At 40.4% G+C, this 19437-nt stretch overlaps 2 protein-coding genes across 8 annotated transcripts in view; one reads left to right on the forward strand and one right to left on the reverse strand.

The window, feature by feature from the left end:
- The window catches only part of MAPK9 (mitogen-activated protein kinase 9), a 39062-nt gene extending 26302 nt beyond the window's left edge, over positions 1 to 12760 (forward strand). For 5 of the 7 annotated variants that reach the window (XM_081185637.1, XM_081185633.1, XM_081185636.1 and 2 more), the window contains one exon: positions 1715 to 12760. In XM_081185637.1, the coding sequence (XP_081041763.1) occupies positions 1715 to 1857 (143 nt within the window). In that variant the 3' untranslated portion in view covers positions 1858 to 12760. Of the gene's footprint in view, positions 1 to 1709 lie in introns of all 7 variants that reach the window. The other 2 variants (XR_014005692.1, XM_081185638.1) reach the window with 2 other exon arrangements.
- Positions 12761 to 14264: 1504 nt separating this feature from the next.
- LOC308582481 (rho GTPase-activating protein 24-like) lies at positions 14265 to 17534 on the reverse strand. The gene is made up of 2 exons (XM_081185694.1): positions 16603 to 17534; positions 14265 to 15814 (listed from the first exon to the last, which is right to left on the reverse strand). Exons 1-2 carry the CDS (start codon positions 16920 to 16922, stop codon positions 15577 to 15579), a joined length of 558 nt encoding a protein of 185 aa, XP_081041820.1. The 5' UTR covers positions 16923 to 17534; the 3' UTR covers positions 14265 to 15576.
- Positions 17535 to 19437: the final 1903 nt, after the last annotated feature.

Here is a 19437-nt window from a genome sequence, read left to right on the forward strand (position 1 = left end):
CAACCATGTGGGAGCAGAAGGATGGCAGGGAGTATGCAAGCCCAGCTTCCTCTTGCTCATGGAAGCTAATTCACCATGGCCTGACATTATGAGCAATATTTGAGATTGATTTTCTGTGCAAAATTACAGGTAAGTACAGTCTGTTGTGAAAATTAAGTGCACACAGTGCTGCTTTTAACATTGGCCTAGCCCAGCCTCACAAAAACAGAGTAGGAAGCAAGCATGAAATGCCCATCACTGTTAAGTCAAAGCAAGGTTTGGTAGTTAGTAGGCAGACTACAGCAGTTTGCTTTCATCAAGTGAAAATGAAATGTCTACATTTGGTAGGTAGAAAGCAAATGTTCATATTTGAGAAATGATCACATAGGTTCTTCATTTACCCTTTTGCTCAGTGCATTTGATAGAGGCAGTGATTCAATGTAGAGATTAATTTGGGGGCCAACACATTTGTATTTAGATTATTTATTTCTAATTGTTTCTAATTTACAGTTTTTGGATTATTATTTTTAGAAATTGATTTTTATTCGCCTTGACCAGATGGTTATGAATCCTCTGGAGCAGTATAGGAAGTGGCCTAGAATTGCAAACTATGTCCCCCTTTTCCCTAGCAGGAACCTCCAGTGGATCTGCCTCTTTTGCAGATGGAAGGGGCACTTCCATTTATAGAGGGGCACACTAGATCCAATCTATTGTGGAGTAATGGGTGCTATTTTTTTTAGAAAACAAAGATTTCAAAGATATCCAAAGGAAGAAACTGAAATTTCATTTTCATAAGTGTATTGTGATGGGATGATGAGCTGCTTGTGCGTAAAATCGTAGTCCCTCAGAGTTTGTGCAACTCCACAAACCTCTGTCTGTGACAGAGCTCCTCAGACATGTCTGCTCTAGTCGCTTGCAGATTCCGACAGTGGTTGTTTTCGGATGCGCTTCCAGCATAAAAGCTCCTTAACGGAAACACGTCTTCGGGACTTGCGGCGTGACAGCTTCCGGCGAGGAATGGGTCTCCCTATGGGAGCTTCAGACACTTCCCCACTGTTCTCGCTGGACGTGTCCCTGAGCCCTCCCTCTTGCTCGCTTTCCCTCAGAGATCCACCCCTCTCCCTGCTAGTTCCTGCTTTAGCTGCTGAGTCTCTCTCAGCCTCCGTGAGACTTTCCTCCAGAGACCCGCCTCTCCCCCTGCTGGTCCCTGCTTCAGCTGTTGAGTCCCTCCCAGCCTCCGTGAGCCCTTTCCCCACCTGTTCCTCCGATGGCAGTTCCCTGACATGTATACACTCTCATTCCCAACATATTGACTACATGTTTTCATTTGTTCAAAAGTACAGGGCTTTTGCTTCCTATAAAATATTTGATGCCCTTGAGTGGAAAGCTTGCAATATTGCTTATATATACTCCTTTAAGAAATACCACGGTAAGCCATTTGTGTTTGGAGAAAGAATACTGTGAATCCTAAAATATCATCAATTTATTTGATTTGATACAATATTTGTATTCCGCTTTTCTGACGACAAGCGTTGAGTTCAAAGCAGCTCACAATAATCCCAAAAGGATTGGGGGGGGGGGGAACAATTGTAAACACTATACTATCAAACATAGAAACACATAAATAAAGCAAACCACAATAAATTCACCAGAACAATGAATACAGTTCCGTAAAATCTATGGTTCCAGCCATGTCTTGCCTCAGATTTTCTTATGCTTGGTTTACTTAGCACAGATGCAGCAGTGAATAGCAACACCAGCCCTTCCCAGTCATCATCTATCAATGACATTTCATCCATGTCGACAGAACAAACATTGGCTTCAGACACAGACAGCAGCCTTGATGCTTTGACAGGAACACTTGAAGGATGCCGGTGATCAGCTTTGCAGATTTAACATTGGCAAAGAACTTTTGCTTCTGTTGGGCCTGAAATGCTTGTAAGTTTATGGAACCAAGTCAAGAAACTCCATGTTCTGCATGTTTTTTTTCTAAAGTAATGCCTGTGATTTTACTCAGTTGAAATAAGACTATCTGCTTAATAGTGTAAAATGAAAGCAACTTCATATCTCGGGTCGAAACAAATATTACTATACCTATTCTGTTTTAACCTACATCAGGTGAGCAGTTAGAGTAACTCAAAACTCTAATGAGTTCATGGGCATTCTGTCAGACATCTGAAACGTAATCAATATAAATTTCAAAGAAAAAGAAGAAAGCCATTGTAAGTGGCATTGAATGTATATCTTTACAATTACATACATTTGCTATATTAGTGTATTTTGCTGGTATTTTCAGTACTGTAAAATATAGAGGCAGTTGTTTACCTACATAGCATTCTTTTCTCGGGGCCTTTTCCTCTCCACCTCCTAATTTCTGTACTTTTCTATAGAAGAAGCAAACTTGTGAGTTCTTGCTTCATCTTTACATCTGAATGTAACTCTGCTTCTCTGAATGTGCTCTTTCAGTGCTTTCATTTCAAGGGGTAAGGTGGAATAAGCAAAACGTGCCATGTGGGAATTTTTCTTAATTCTTGCATGCATTTATTCATTAGTGTGTCTTTTAAAAATAAGATTTTGGGGGTCTTTAAAGCAGTTCATAAAACACTCTTAGAAATCCAGACCCCTTTTCTCATACTCTGGCATTTCCATGGAAAACTTGATTAAAAATGGGGACATTCAAAGGGGTTGGAGGCCTACCTTGACCCTTTGAATAGGCATTAAAATATCTGCTTTTATGGTCTGTATATTAAAAGGGATCTTTACTCCCTATGTATAAATAACTACATCTACATCCAGAATAAATAGAAACTTCTAAAAGAAAGTGAAAGGGGCTATTTTAAACACCAAACCTTATGAAAAGGACTACATTTATTATACATAATTGTGTGTCCCCCGCCCTCTTTTTCTGGCATATTCCAAAGGCAAACACCAGTTTGACATGATTCAGTTTCTTTCTAGCTCTAAAAAATTGTAATTTGGCACACCTTGAGCTTCAGTTGAAACTATTCACCTAGGGTTTAAAATAAAAATGTTTATGTGAATGTGTAGGTGGGTTGCCAGACTAACACTTTGTATTAGATATGGTGGGAGGAACAAAGTTATGAGACAATCCCAGGTGGTGCAACAGGCTTAACTGGCAAGCTCTAAACAATGCAGATTTCTGGCTTGGATGATGGACATCTGTTTGTTCCACTGAAAACCAAAGTCGGACTATATATGCCATCGTTCTGCTTTGGCACCAGCACTTTATTAACATCAAAATCTGATGCAAGATTACTTGGAAATATGTCCTAAGGAATTCAGTGAGGTCTACTCCCAGGTGAGTGAGTATAGGATTGCAGCCTAAATAGATGTTTGTAGGATAAGCAGTCTCAGGCAATGGTCCACAAATACATTTTAGAGTAGCTCTATCATGTTGCTGCATTTGCTGCTACAGACTTCTCTTTGAATTTGCTCTTAGGGTTCTCCAGATGGGCATGTAAATTTATTGCTATCTTTTCACTTGATACTTGCGGCTGAACATGGGAACTTCCTCCCTTAAATATTGTGCTTGAGATGTGAGATGGTATGAAATATGTTTGTGGTAGCTATTTATTATGTGCACCTGCCAGCAGCTGATGAATTGCTAAGTGATACATTTGTGTATGATTTGATTCTTGGATGAATGGATTGCCCCGATCCAGAGTGCTTATTCAGGTATGTCATTCATTTCAGTAGAACTTAATTTCAGGAATGTTATTAAAAATAAAACTTACATCTTTAAAGAGCCCCTGTAAAACTGTTGGCCAGGATCCTAAGAACCACATGCACATTATGCCCCCACCCCTTGCAATGCATTGGTCGTCGGGGTACCTGACTTTCAGGAGTGATTTTTCTAAGGTTCAGTCCCAGTGCACAATTAAAACTATGTGTGTACAATTAGAACTAGCTACTTCCCTTTGTGGCCTTCAGCCTCCAACCAGCCCCAGAGCTTTAACTCTAGTTGAAGAGAGATTCGTGTGGAGAGTGGGAGAGAGAAGGGGGAAATAGGCATTCAGAGTCTTTTCAGAGGGTGCTTCCCACTTTATGTGATTTCACTTATGCATGTGGGTGCCCAGAATAAGCCCTGTGTAAGTGGGTGCATGCCTGTACTTGTATAGCAGGATCCATATGGATGGCACTTAGGACAGGTTGGTGTCCCAAATTAACACTCAGCAGTGGGGGAAACAGCAGAGGAACATGAGGGAAGAAAGAGACAATTAGCAGGGAACAAGTGAAGGAGTAAGTTCTAGACTAAGAGTTCAAGTTGTTTGACATCTTGGCAGCCCAATCTTGATTCATAAGGTTGTCTGACATTCTACTGGCTGCGAATGTTGAAATGACTTCCTCCTAAAGATGTAAAGTACACAAAGAATCCTCCACAGACAAGAAAGAAAATGACTCCTTTTTTAAAAGTATCAATGCATAACTATGGCATTATTATCTGCAGGGTGAGAGATGTAGCCTTCCTCCCATTGGGTTTGATACAACTCAATGTATTTAACAAAAAGTTGAATAAGGAGGTGTTGCAGAGCAACTCTGACTTGCTTAAAGTAGCATTTTTATTAAGCTATTCTTTGAAGAGAGTCTAAATTATCGATTATACTTACAAACAGAAAAATAGAAATCTATGTTTTAACTAAGAATGTATGCTTCAACGTGTGTTTAATAAAAAAGAGGTTTCTCATTCATATGCAGATTTATCCCAGTATAACTTAATTAAGTGATGACAAACTAGTCCTAAAAATTAACGTCACTGTAAATAGTATTAATGTATGTTAGTTTTATAGGATTTAAATCTTTCAAAATGTACATTGTACTTCCAGAACCACTATGAAAATATTTTCATAAATGTTTGTAAATGTGCGGCATTCAAGGATTGTGTATGTATACTTTGTATAAAGTATCTAGTAATTGGACAATTCTTTTCTGAATGTGCTGTACTGCAACAGAGACTGGACTCTGTTTCATGCTTCAGCGTTACTTTAGGATTATCACACGAAGTTTTCGCAGGTGGGGAAGGGGTGGGTGGGGCAGAAATACACAAGGACTCTAGTGAGTTGTGTGAAGGGACACTGGAGATATTAGAGCAACCAGAGGCTTGTGCTTCAACAGTGTGAGGCGCAACTAGTTCAGATCACAGGAATTCAGTTGTCCTGATTTGGTTGGGACAGCTTGTTTTCTGGAGTCTGCCCTGCCAAAATATCTAGCCATCAACCTTGCAGTTTTTAAAGAAGCAGTCCTGGGTTGAGCTGCTCTTGAATGCTAAGTGTGTGGAGGAGGGAGACTGCCGTTGCTCAGTGGTGACAGAAAGGCACTCTGCGCATGCTAAGAAATACTTTTAATATCGTATTCTAAGACTCATCTTTAATATTGAAAAAAGGAATAATGAGCTGAGCTCTAGTGACTCTTTGCATCAGTTTGGTGACAAGGGAGAGCTTGCCTATAACAAGAAATGGAGTGGGGGGGGGGGACACACACACACAGTTGTGGGGAAAAACGTTTGTGAAGAACTTGTTGCTGAAAGGAAAGTGAAGAGGAAAATTCCTGGATTGAAGTGTGGAGGAGAATGGAATGTAAATGTGTTCTGGTTATAGCTTACTGGCAGCAAAAGTGAAGTTTGTGCTTAATTTTTATATAGTGTTGGGTGAGATATGTCATGTTCATTATAAAGCAGCCTTGCATCACTGTCTAAACACATACTCTTAAGTTTGGGAATAAAAAAGATGGCCACTTTTAAAAGCTCTTGTAACACTTTTCTTCAGTATAATGCTTTTATAGGGCTTAGTTCTCTCAAGTGGCAAACCTGGGCTGTACCAATTCAGACCAGAGCTGGGAGCTTGCGTGACTGGGTGCTCCTTCATAATTTCTAATAAGCCTTCACATAGAATGTCAAAGAAGTATAGTTAACACGCACACACACGTCTCTGCTCAGGTAATATTTTCACCAACTTAGAAGTACTGTCACCTTGTCACCTAGCATCTCCACTCTTTCCTGTTCTTATTTTAAAATACGTTAATTGTAATATTTCATTCTCTTGTAAACTGCCTATGTCAAAGGGGCGAGATGCGGTAAATCAGTGGTGGAGAAGCCCACCACCAGGTCCCAGATGCAGCCCCTCCTGCCTCACCGCCTGCCCCGTGCAATTCTTCCTGGGTCAGGCCCCATCCTAGGCCATGCCTCTCATTGGCCCTGCTCAGTCCTGCCTTGAGCGCTTTTGCTTGGCTAGAATGCTTCCTTGAACTGTGACAGTGCCTCTTGCTTGCCTGGATGGAGCAATGTGTGGGTGCAAACGCCTCTGACTTTTGCAGGGTCGGAATGTAACTTACTGTAGAAAGATAAGAATTGCTCCTATTGTGCCACCCACTTTTGCCCATCCACCACTGTCTTATAGCCTCTGGAAGGTTACGCATGAAGGAATGCACCTCTGCAGTAAATGAGTGTGATACATATTTGCAAACTGTTTTCTTCTAGTATAGGTAATGTTATTCCAGTAAATCAAGTGATAAGGTTATTTTTTTGACCAGTTTCATTACCGAAAGGTAGAGCTAACAGAAGTATGGGGCAGACAGTGGGAAAACATGACCCAGTGGGCCACTTCCATAACTTTACTAGTTAGCGCTGTGGGTTAAACCACAGCGCCTAGGGCTTGCTGATCGGAAGCTCGCCGGTTAGAATCCCCACGACGGGGTGAGCTCCTGTTGCTTGGTCCCTGCTCCTGCCAACCTAGCAGTTTGAAAGCACGTCAAAGTGCAAGTAGATAAATAGGTACCACTCCGGCGGGAAGGTAAACGGCGTTTCCGTGCACTGCTCTGGTTCGCCAGAAGCAGCTTAGTCATGCTGGCCACATGACCTGGAAGCTGTACGCCGGCTCCCTCAGCCAATAAAGCAAGATGAGTGCCGCAACTCCAGAGTCAGCCACAACTGGACCTAATGGTCAGGGGTCCCTTTACCTTTATCATTATCTTGTATCTACAGCAGCTTCAAAATAGGTAATTCTAGCACTTACTCATTTAAGAATCCAGAATCTATATCTATTAATTATTTATTAGGACTAAACCTGAAACCTAAATTTGCGCATTGGTCTTGTTGCCACAAAAGAATGTAAGTATTATATAACATAGATTCAAACTTATCCATGCTATTTTTAAAGTTCTAGCAGTGGAGGCTAATTCAGTTAGGTCATTTCTTCCTACAATTTTTGATCAAGTTTATTCCTTTAAATATTTTCTGTCTTCTGTAGTTTGGTGTGTTTGAGCCACATAAATGTTGACCTTTTTAAAAGCTCTTTATGTGTATATGTAATCAAGTATGGCTGTCTTTCAATAACAAAATCCCATCATGAGACTACTATAGCATGCTCTGGCAATACTGTGAAATATTTAAACCGCCATTCTTTGTCAATAGTTCTACTTAACTGCTCACCTGAAAGGGAGAATGAAGAAAATTGGCTATTAAATGTTGAGATTTTATATTCTACATATTTCTTTAAACATAATACTGAGTAGCTGAATGGCATTGCAGAGATGGAGTAGATGTAAAAACTGTTTTTGCATGTACCCTTGTCATTTGTTCAGAACATTACGGAAATTAGAAGCAACCCATTCTCAGTCTGAATTGTTTGTAGAAAGTGTTTTGAAGAAATGATTTTGTGTGAACATGCATATTTATGATTAATTATATAAAGAGAGGCACGTATCTGCACAGATCATACCAAATAAATAACAGCTGCTTTGGTACGTTTGGGGAAGTGGCAAAAAAAGGAAATTAACAGAGGGTTCTGCATACCTTAAATGTCCATAATATTACAATGTAAGTATGAAAAGAGAGTCAAGTCACTAGTGCTTTTTGCTGATTCCTGTAATGTGTGGAAGAGTGCTTCCTGCGTGCTTAGGTTTATACACAGCCTCTGAAATAGTGTCATTTTCTATTCAGTAAAACTAAATTTATCAAATAGTTCATGCTGGTTAAACAAGGGTTTATTTATGTACCCAAATGTTTACTTTTGGGCTAACCTAGGCATCTGCATGTGTTCTATTTGGTGTTGGGTTTAAAAACAAAACAGCTGTACCCTCACGGATCCATCCTTTCAAGTCCTGTGTTTCAGCATGAGCTGCTTAATTTTAAACTCATTTTGTTACTGTTACAGGTTTACATGATTTTCTGTGGAATGTATGAACTTCCGAGTAGATATGGGGAGCCCACGGCTCTCCATGTGCTGTTGGATTGCAAGTCCCATCATCCCTGCCCATTGGCCATACTGTCTGAGATGGCGGGAGTCCAACAACATCTGAGGGCCACCAGTTCCTCATTCTTTGCTTTTGAAGGAGGGTCTAGGATCCAGGTTTCTAAGTTAGGTGAGCCCAGTAGACCTTTTTACTCTTATTTTCCTTTGAACACCACACCATGGGCCATATCACAAACTGGTTTTGAAACTCTCTTCAGTTTCAAGAGAGACTTGCCATGTGCTGTGGGAGGGGGCTGCTCTGAAGCTCCTTGGGGCATGTGGAACTAGGTGTATGGTTCTTTGAATTTAGGCTCAAGGTGATTAAGATGTAGGAAGAACGGATCTGTAGTTTTAGGCTACAACTTAACACCCCAGGAGTTAAGCGGGAAGATAAGTATGCAGTTTGCAAATTTGTGCTAGGTTGCACTAAAAGCTGCAGTATCTAAATTGAGATCGGTTTTTCGAAACAGAATTGGTGGCCATAATAATGTGCAAGATGCATGCTGGATAGCATTCCTTATAAATATCTGGAATTTATTCCTCAAGTGCAGAGGCATCCTTCTTGACTATGCCTCAGAGAATACTGGTCCAGTCTTGGCAGCAATACAGTCATACCTTGGGTTGCGAACGCTGCGGGTTGTGCATTTTCGGGTTATGGACCGCACCAAACCTGGAAGTACCGGAATGGGTTACTTCCGGGTTTTGGCGGTCGCGCATGCGCAGAACCACTAAATTGTGCTTTGCACATGCGCAGAAGTACCGAATCGTATCACCCACGTGCACAGACGCGGCGCTGCAGGTTGCGAACACTGCGGGTTGCGAACATGCCTCCTGCACGGATCACGTTCGCAACCCAAGGTTCCACTGTACAGCTTATGTAGGGAACTGGATTGTTAAACTGAGGTGCAGAACTGCAAGCTTAAGAAAGGCTGATCAACATTTTGTAAATTCAGTATGAACGTTGTCTGTAAAATTCTGCACACAGATGAAGTCAGTGTATGTAGTATGGAATTGATCAGGGCTTGATGCTACATTTAGTGATACTGTTGGAGCTAAATGTTTTCCTGGACATGTGTGTACTTGGATAACATACTTGAAGTTAATGTGATGTGCACATCTGCTTCCAGAGACAGAACTTGGAGTCAGGTTAAATTCCCTCAGCTGACTTGCCTGATCTTTAATTTCATAACTTCACCATCAATGTTGCTGAGATCACTTTTTATATGTTGCGGTATGAAAAACAGTGAACCAAATTATAAGATAATTTGTTTAGATTCTACTTTGAATACCTTTATGTAATTTTTTATTTTATTTTATGCTTGGTATGCATGTTGAGAATCTCTTGTGCTAAAGAATTACAAGCCATCTTCTCATATGAACAAAGCAAAAGGAAAACACGTGTTCTCATTTTTAAACTATAAAACAATTGTATTTTATTTTTATAATTGTAATTCTGATTGTGGATTTCACTGCCATTAACTCATTGTGCATATTGTAGATAAGTCTGGGTCCTATATTTCAATACGTATATGAATTTGTAAAAATAAAGTAGAAATATACTACTTGGAAGTAGTAAATTAATTGGTTCCTTAATTCATTTGGTTCTAATGGTTCCAAAATTGAAAAGAAAATGTACTTAAGGTTCAAATTGTGTATTTAAGATTTTAATTTTTACTTTGTCATGCTGCTGCTTAATTTTTCTGAAAGAGTGCCTGCATTTTTGCACAGCAATCTGTTTTGTTAATTGTTTTTTTTAAAGCACTTTAGGGCTCTTCTAAACACAACCATGCCTCCTCTCTCATCACACAATCTTTACTTATTAAAAGTGTTTGGAGTTGATGCAGTCCAGCACGAACGCAGTAGCTGCTTACGTAGGGCTCTCCATAATGCATATGAGGGAAATTTTCCTCCTCTCCCCTCTGGTGCTCATCTATGGGTGCATATATAGGCCCTGCACTAGCGTACAATGGGAGATTGGTGCTTTAACATTCATCCCTTATGATCATCTAATGTATTCCCTCTGCTCAGTCAAAAAATGAAAGCTTGGAGCCAGATACTCTTGCCCAAGTAAAGCAGGAGGGCTAGATGGGATGTGGAAGGTGTGTGTGTCTGTGCACCCACGTACCCCAGTTTCCTGTAAGAAGCCTTGCCTGCCAACTGTCCATAATCTTTTACACGTGCTGTTGGGAGAAACAGGCTCATATGTCAACAGGGATCATGCTGTGTGTTGCTGCGCCTGTTGTGGACTGAATTAATATCATTGTAGTTAGGGCTTCTGGGGAGGAGACTAGTTTAAACCAAGATATTGATTTTTTAAAAAAATAAAACTATTTTTAAACATTTTGGATGTGCATTTTTTTTTTTTTTGGCTTAAAAGTTAGTGTACTTTAATGTCAGGTGGAAATAACCCTGAAATAGAAAGCTGAGTTTCAAAATCCATAGCTAAGTGCTTTTTCAAACTGTCCAAGATCTGTGTACACTTGGCTGTGAGCTTGGTAAATTAATGGGACTTAAGTGCATTATGTCTTTCTGGATTAGAAATTACTGCTAGCAATCAGGTTCTTCATTAGATTTTTTTTAAAAAAATTTTTTGGCTATGCATCATAAATTAGCTTTCCAGTATTTATACTATGAAAGTACCCAGATAAGCTTGCAGGAATCAACCCTTGTGCATGCTAGACAGGCAATTTATATAAAATGTATACAAAGATGGGATCCCATCTCAGTGAGAAGCCCTGGTTCTGTCCATAGTATTTCTCTCACAAGTACGCATATTTTTTTTGCAGATATAGGGCTTTAGTTCTGCACTATGTGCCTTAGACTGAAACACAGAGGACAGCTTAATCATCTTTCTCCCATTCATAATGAAGGTGAATTATGTATGTTAATGATGGCCATATTTGATTGCTGTAGAAGTGCACATGAGAAATGAAGCTGTACCCTTCCCACTTTTTCATAGCAGATGCTACTGTAAGGTGCTATCATCTTTTAGGGGAAACAGTGGTGACTGAAACAAAAAAGAAATGTGCACAATTTTGTAATGAATTTTTGATGCCTACATGAATTTTTTCAACAAGAATTGGCATAGCAATATGGTTGACATTTTTATATGCATATATTTTTTAATGGTTGTTGGTTTATGTTTAGCTATTGTCCTTTTCCAGAGTGTTTGGGTTTTCTTTACAAAAAGTTATTGTGGAATACTGAAGGAAATGTAGATTTCTACAAAAAAAAAAAATGCTGTTTCCTCTTCCGGGTCTTTTACTGGGTAATGCATGAAACATATTTTCAAGGGCCAAATGTAACTGTTAAATTCAAAAGTCAATGAAGTATTTAATTAAAGGCAATACACAAAGCATATCAGTCTAGGCAAACTTTTGAATAAAAACCTTAGGTGAACTTTTGAGCATTTTTCAAGTATCCCTCCTCTTAAAACTTAAATATTATACTGTGGTAGATCCTCATTAATTTTTCTAGAATGACTCCAGTTATTTCCAGAGGTTGATTCACACAACCTTAAGACTGTTTGTGCTGATTACATTTTTCAAGTGTTTGCAGTGCTATGCTAAACCAGGAGTTGTTTCACTATGGGTGTGTTATCACACTGTAGTAACTCGGCCACATCACTTTGGTTTGAAAGCCCCAAAAGCTGATGTGTGAATCAGCCTGAAGACTTGTGTTGCCACTGAAGTTAAACTGTAGCCACACTGGTTGAATTTGGCAGTCCTGTGCTAACAGATGTTATAGTTAGCTGTTCCCCTAGTTTCCAGTAACTTTAAACAATCCAGCTAGATTTTGGCTTAGGGCAGAATGTTTTGGAACTTCCATTGTACAAGCCCAGTCAAATGAGTAAGCTGTCCGTGGCCTTCATTGGCGCTTACATTGAAGGTCCCAGTACATTATGCCTGTAACATGTGTAGGTGAACTATTGGATAGCTCTCCATTAAAATATTGTTTTTAACAAACAGCCTTAAATTGTTTCCTCATATCTACATTTTTATCTTTCAGATTTCCCCCATAAGCCTTTGTTTTTACAATATTGTTTATTCCCTGTAAAACATGTGCTGCGATGTATGTGCCTGTATTCAAGTGATTTACATATACAAATTATCACAGAAAAATGGCATCAAGCCCTAATATCCTCACCATGTTTGGAGTCTCGGGTCATTTATTGTGTCAGTTTGAAATGTGCTTTCAGACTAAACCTTTGAAATCTCAGTGTATTGATACATCAAATGACCTGTTCTGTGTACTAAATGAGGCTCTTGACACATTTCATTCTTGATGCTTGTGCAATGTTCTGTGGAAAATGGAAGTGAATTATTTTATACCATGGCTACTTCAACAAGATTAGATGCCTCCCCCCTCAGAACTCGACTTTTGAAAATAATGTTATTAATAGTGAATTATTAAGTGTTAGCTTTTAGTCTTATTTTAATTTGGGTTTCCATTTCTCCCCAATAGTCTTGTCTTTCAACATCTATATTAAAGCCACTGTAAAAATGAAATAAATGTGGACAAAATGTATATAAGAATTCTGGCTTGCTGGTTTTTGTGTCTCAACATGAGTATTTCTATACTTCTTTGGAATGGTGGAGGGAAATATGGATAATCTTGGAAGAGCAATTTTAAGTGGAATAAAAAGAGCAAAATATTTCTTTAAACTACTAGTTGGGTGGAGGGGAGACCTCAGAGGTGGTGTAGATGATTATTAGAATACTCCAGGATCACGTGAAACATGAAAACTACAAATGCCATAATAATGCCATTGTGGATATTTAGAGACATGGCCAGTATCATCTACATGTGATGTTCTTTCAGGCCCTTGTTGCTTATTTTGCATTTAAAGCAAGCAAAATTATTGACCATCTACAACAGAGGGAGCTAATCTGTGCTATCCAGATAATCTGTGAACTCCCAACGTCAGCCAGCATGGCCAATAGTCAGGTTTTATGGGAGTCATAGTCCAGCAACATCTCGAGGACACACGGGTTAGCTGCCCTACCTACAAAAATTAAAAACCACTTCTAGAAACCTTTTCCTTGACTATCCTTGCTTGAAATATAAAACAGGAAAGCAATGTTTTGTTTCTGGGGCAAGGTTTCCCGTTACACACAGGTTTTAAAAGTTAACGGAATTGGTTACAAATAGATATTATTAAGGTATTCTGTAGCATAGGCCACTACACTTAAAAACTCAGTAGGGAATTGCAGATCTTTGAAATGACAATAATAGGTTTTAATTTATTGAACCTCTACATTCCCCAATAATTTTTTATGATACAAAGTTTGTACCTAGTTGGATTTCATAGTTGCATTTTGTATAATTTTTGGAGGGGGTAGGGGGGACAACCCTCTTCTGTATTATAACTAAAAGTACTTTTTGCTATACGAGTTCTGTTGTGGAAAATAATTTTTTCGTTCCAGTGTGGTTCTCTGCATGAGAAGTAGCTTTTCTGGATATATAGCATTCCACCATCCCCAATCTTTGTAATAAAGAAGGCCGGGTACCTCCTTTGTTGTGTTAGTGGCTAATGCTGGGGACTGGGAATGCCACATGGAACATTCAGTTTTATTTTACTTTGTTAAATTTATCCCACTTTTTCCCATCCTTGAACCCAAAGTATACATGTGGTTCCCACTTAGCCAGTCGCTGAAGGAACCTAGAACTTCTTAGCTTCAGCAAGGTGGTGGCCTCATGTGCCTTCAAACTATGCCTTGTGCTTACATTTAGGTCCCTGAATATATCCCCTCCACCACTGTTCTACCTGACTTGGCAATGGCAGCTAGTAACCACTGGAGCTGGTAGGACAGTCAAGTGGGTCAATGGATTTTAATTTATTCCGGTTTTCTCCCCATCCTCCTTTGCAAAGATACTGTGAACAGGTAAGCAACTTTCCTCCTGAGTTTGCCTGCCTGCTTGCCTCCTCCTCTTTTTGTCTTGATTTCCATATTATAATTATTCTAAGGAATGGGAAGTGGTGAGATAAGAGGATCTGTCTTCTCTTTCAGTATACACCTCTAAATGATTGCCACACAGTTTGGTGAATGGGTCTTCATTCTCTTTATCCATGTTGCTCATCATTGCAGTAATACAGATAGCAGACTATACCCCATGATATGGGATTGTCCCCTGGAAGAAAAAAAAAGACCTCCAAAATTTAAAATCTCAAGAATTTAAACTCTCAAAGGATTGTTTTGTAATTAAAAGTAGAAAGTTATATTGAGAAACATTCAGGGTTCAAAAACTTTCATGCATCTGAAACTCAGGGCTGATGCCTGTCTTAACTTCCTGGGGGAAGGAGGGCCATAGAGTTGGACTCTTGAAAGCATAACTCCTCTTTGACACGAGTCATGCTTCTGGCCCATAGTCATGCTCTCCTGGATGACCTCAGTGGTTAACTTGGGATGCATAGGGTAAGGAGATCCCTAAGGTATCGTGGGCCTCAGTTATTCAGGGCTTTGTACACGAGTACAAGAACTGTGAACCTGAAAATGGAAAGTCAGTGCAGGTCTCTTGAAGTAATCAGGGCTTAAGATTGTTACCAAAGCATGAACTACAGTGTTCATATTACCCCTATCCAGGAATGGCTGTAGCTGACATATCAGCTGAAGCTGATAAAAGGCACTAATAACCACAAAGGCCATTTGAGATTTAAGTGACAATGGTGGTTCAAGCAGCATACTCAAACTATATACAGTACCTGCTCCTGCAACCCCATCCAGGGCAGGTAATTGGGCCTGCATCCCAGATCAAAGAACTACCTACCCATAAGTCCTCATTCTTCCCATAGTTCAGACTCAGCCCATCACTGCATCCAGGCACTAGTCCCAGTCTTTCCCTGCTGCTCCTAAATCACATGCAATGGAAAAACCGAGCTCAGTATCATCAGCATATGAACGGCACCTTGTTCCAAAACGCCAAATGACTGCTCTCATTGGCTTCATTTAGTGTTGAATAGCATTGGGGATAAAAGAGTGCCTTGTGGGATCCCATAACATAACTGCCGTGGGCCCAAGGAACATTTTCTCAGCGCTACTTTCTGGGCACAACGTTGCAACGCCGCCCCCCACCCCAAATTCATGCCACAGAGCCAGTCCAGCAGCCTGCCATGGTCAATGGTATCATAGCGTGTAACCCTGAATTCTGCATTAACTGTTTGAATTAAGCATTGCACAACATACTTTACAACATATAGACATATTTTAAAATACAAGCAAGAAGAATCCTATATAATCATAGTATGTTATATTGCTCTGAAAAGTCCAGGATTTCCACCTTTTACATTTGGATGTAGTAAGAAAATGGGAGTGGCAGCAGCAGGGGAGCCAGAATCAAGGTCAGTCACTCCCTATAAGCTCTGGCCAATTTGCTCTGTTATCTTTCCTTCATGTGTTAATTCTCCAAAAGTATCAAAAAACTCTTCCATTTCCCTCTGAAGTGCTTCATTCCTTCTCTCCGCATCTTTGTGTGCCCTCTCTGTGTTGCGCATTTTAATTTCCACCAAGCAATGCCACTTCCGTTGCTGACCCAGTTTCGAATGCAGATCTTTAATCTCTAACTGCAGTTCTTTGTTCCGTTGCTCCAGGCTGTTGGCATAAACACAGACACTGTAGTTTAGCATTTTGCAGCCCACCTTTCTCCTGGCTGTCTTTTGACATAGGGATTTTTAAAGCATAGCACTTTTCAAGCGCTGCATCCTTGGCCCTATAAATAAGACACAATTCAAAGAAGGATACTGTTGCTCTTCTCACATGCCCTGATACAAAATTATTAAAACCATCACATCTATGACCAGATCAATCTCTCTATCTATTATGCCTGTTGCTGTTTGGAATTACAATCTTCACACATTCATCACTTACAGAACCACACTGACTACAGGGGGCTGGTGGAGGGCAGGGGGAAGGGATATTATTCCCTGGAGCTCAAGTCTCATTGCAAAATGCAGTAACATTGTGGTAAATAAAGAAGGAGTACACAGTCCTATCTTTTTGCTATTGAAAACCACCACCACCCAACAAACGTGCATTCAGACAGCCACCCACAGACAGCCACCCAATACATGCCAGTCATACAGTCATATTTTTATGTTGGCCTTTCTGGAAGAAAATACTGTTCTGGCAAAGCACAGTTATGTTCATTACTCCTTTAAAGGTCATAGCTAAAACTACAGCACCAGTTCAGAGTTTGAGGCATGTGATTATTCTTTATTTTTAGTGCATTCTATATGTAAATTATTTCAACTTATTCTGGCAAAAACCAATAGGTGTTGCCAGTATCTAGAAACCAACACAACTCCTTGTCTTTTCGTTGTAGGAGCCCCTGAGAAACCCAAAGGAAAATGCATTAGAAATTTCAGGGACGGAGCTCTTACCTTGAAATCTTAGTCTCGTACTCTGCCTTCTGCCTGGCCATCTGCTGCTTTAGACTGACAAAGTGGTCCTGCCAGGAACTCTGACTTGTTGAGCTGTCATTGCTCGAGTGGGGATATTCGCTACAGTCGCTCATTTGGACTTGGTCCAAGCTGTCTCGAAGCCCCGAAATATTTGATGTGCCCTCGTTAGTTTCTGCAAAATCTTCTGTGCACTTGGGTCTGCTAAAAAGCCTCGAAACTAGGTTTTCTTCAAGCATCATGTCATCTGGGCAGTTCTTCCAAGAGACCTCAGCAATATTGTTTATATCCTTTAGGCTCATCGGAAAAGGGCATTCGGCTCAGTTCTAGGTAAGAAGCAGTTTTGATTTTGTCCCTGTTCTTCTTTCACCCTGGACTGTGAGACTTCCCATCCTAGCTGCAGCTGTCCGAAGCTTCTCAAATGCTTGGAAATAATCCACTTTATTGGAGCCTGGGTCTTGTTTCAGCTCCAGAGCCTGTTCTTGATTTGGAATGGGAAACGCCTCAAGTTGCCGTGCTTCACATGTCCTCTTGCAGTGAGGGCTTGTTTCTGTCTGGCAGAGACAGTGCCCTTTTATTGCCCTCCTTTCTTTTGCCCTATGCAGTTTGATTGACGTGGGTGCATGGAACATTGACTGGCCCACGCACTGCTACTTGCTCCCTTCTGTTAAAATTTCTCCAGAACTGGCAGCAGAGAGGAAACAAAACTTGGATTGCCTTCATGCAAGTACAAGGTCCTCTATGTCTTGTGAAGACAATAGAAGAAGTGTTTTAAATCTGATTTTGGATGTACTGGTGTCACAAGGGAGCTGAAGGAACGAGAAACAGCTTCTGCTTGGCTGGGTGGTGGTGCACCTCACTGTACTTCTACAGTGGTAAATTCTGTGTCTCATTAAATCGGTTAAGTTTTTGTCAAGACCAAACAATACATTTATACAAAGCAATCATAACATCTTAAATTAAAAGCCAGAAAACAGTGTACATGTACAGATTAAATACTTCAATGTGCACTTGCTGGTGCATAAGAACGAACCTTTCTGTAACAGTCCTGTACCTGCCTCCTAGGAAACATTATAGATTTTGCTGACTTCTCAAAGGAGGGGATCTGTGTATTTCCTTGCCAATGAAGAATGAAATGAACAATGCTGCAAATTCTCTACAACTCCTTCCTCTTCATAGAAGAGGAGTTATCCAAGTTTGTGAATGCATCTGGTGACCAGAAAAAGTGCCAAACCTCCCTTTAATATTTCACGAGGCCTTTATATGTACGGTAACCTTCAAGCGATGGGTAAAGCATACTGGCTTCCCTCCACCAAACGGGGATGAATATTTGTTCATATATTGCTTATCCTGGTAAGTAGACCCTGTCCGGTCTGCAACTCAGAGGTTTAGAGCAGCCTTCATGTGCCAAGATGAGATTATACCTATACACTGTTCAGTTTGCTTTGGTGTTATACTCTAGCTGTCGCTGGTGGCAAACCTCTGCTAAAATAAAAGGGAAATCATACATCTGAAAAAGATGTTCCGTCTTCTGAAGCCAACAATACTCATTCAAGATACTTTTCACCTTTGGGCTTTTTCCTAGCTGTGTGATAGAATGCCCTTTTATTATTACCCTCCTCTTTTTTTCAATGCAGCTTGAATGCCTGGTGGTTCTAATCTTGGTGACTTTCATCAACTGAATTTTGAAGCCAGTCATTTAAAATGAAGAGATGAAGGTTCCTCCTCCAACCAAGATATGCTGTAAGCTGTCATTTCCCTCCCCTGCTCCCAACCAGTTATAGATGTGTGTCTTGATAAAACTGCCCTCCCCCCAAAAGGCAGTGTTTGATGAAACTGTACATACAGTGTATCAAGAGCATCTTTCTTTGGCCTTTTCCCAAAATGCAGGAGCACCACCTACAAAAAGAACCATGACGATGGCAATCATATGTACAATCCCTGCATTTTTTGGCGGTGTTTTATCAATGCAGTTGTATGAATTGGGATATAAGCAGTGGGTGGGTGGAGAGGTAAATGACCCAAGAGAGACTGAAAGTGCATGCCTCCAGGACTGGAAGTCATTTTAGTTAAAACCAGAATTTGTTAAGAGTGGAAAGTAGGGAAGCACAAGCCCATGGAAAGGAGGATGACACAGAGGGGAGGGGAGCAAACATCTTCATGCCTACTTTTATACTCTTGCTTCGTAAGCAGTCTTGGGAGGTGTGTGAAGGCAGAGTGAAATTAGATTCTGTCCTAACAAATCAGTTCCCAAGTGCTATGTAGGCACCACTGCAAAGATCACCAGCAAGAGCTTGCACGTAGGAGAGATTCTTTTCTCACTCTGGTGCGCCGCTTCCTGCCAGACATTCTTTTCCAGAAGCCTTGGCAAAAACAGCCTTTTTCTAACATGGAGTCTGCTACTGGGTCCAGAATAGCTTGTTGCTTGGAATGATATAAATATCACTTCAGTTTCCTGATGTGCCAAACAAATTTAAGCTGGATTGAGAGTTAAAAGGGTGGGTTGGGGTGACTGTTTTTTTGTTTTTTGCCCACTTTGAAAGAGAGATGATGTACTTTGAAAGATGCAGTTCTTGTGACTTTCCCAAAGTTACCTTTGCTGAGAAATGGTAGCTTATGCATTAAGGAGCATGACAGGGTGAAGGAGGAGGTGTAATAACCTCCTAAGGAAGGCACTGGCAAACAGTCTCTATATTTGGGTAGGATTCAGTCACATATTGGCAAATTCAGGCCAAGTTGATTTAGAGCTCTTGTGCAACAAACCTGCTTTCCAAAAAGCAGGTTCAGACATTTCGAGATAAGGGAATGATAACACAA

The sequence above is a fragment of the Podarcis bocagei genome (assembly GCF_964188305.1).
Source record: "Podarcis bocagei genome assembly, chromosome: 2".
Classification (NCBI taxonomy): domain Eukaryota; kingdom Metazoa; phylum Chordata; class Lepidosauria; order Squamata; family Lacertidae; genus Podarcis; species Podarcis bocagei.

Bases quoted from the DNA above. Each gene is read 5' to 3' on its own strand.
- LOC308582481 (XM_081185694.1), bottom strand. From the start codon at position 16,922: ATGAGCCTAAAGGATATAAACAATATTGCTGAGGTCTCTTGGAAGAAC. The intron at 15,815-16,602 runs GTAAGAGCTCCG...TTATGCCAACAG, and splicing joins TACGAGACTAAGATTTCAAG to CCTGGAGCAACGGAACAAAG.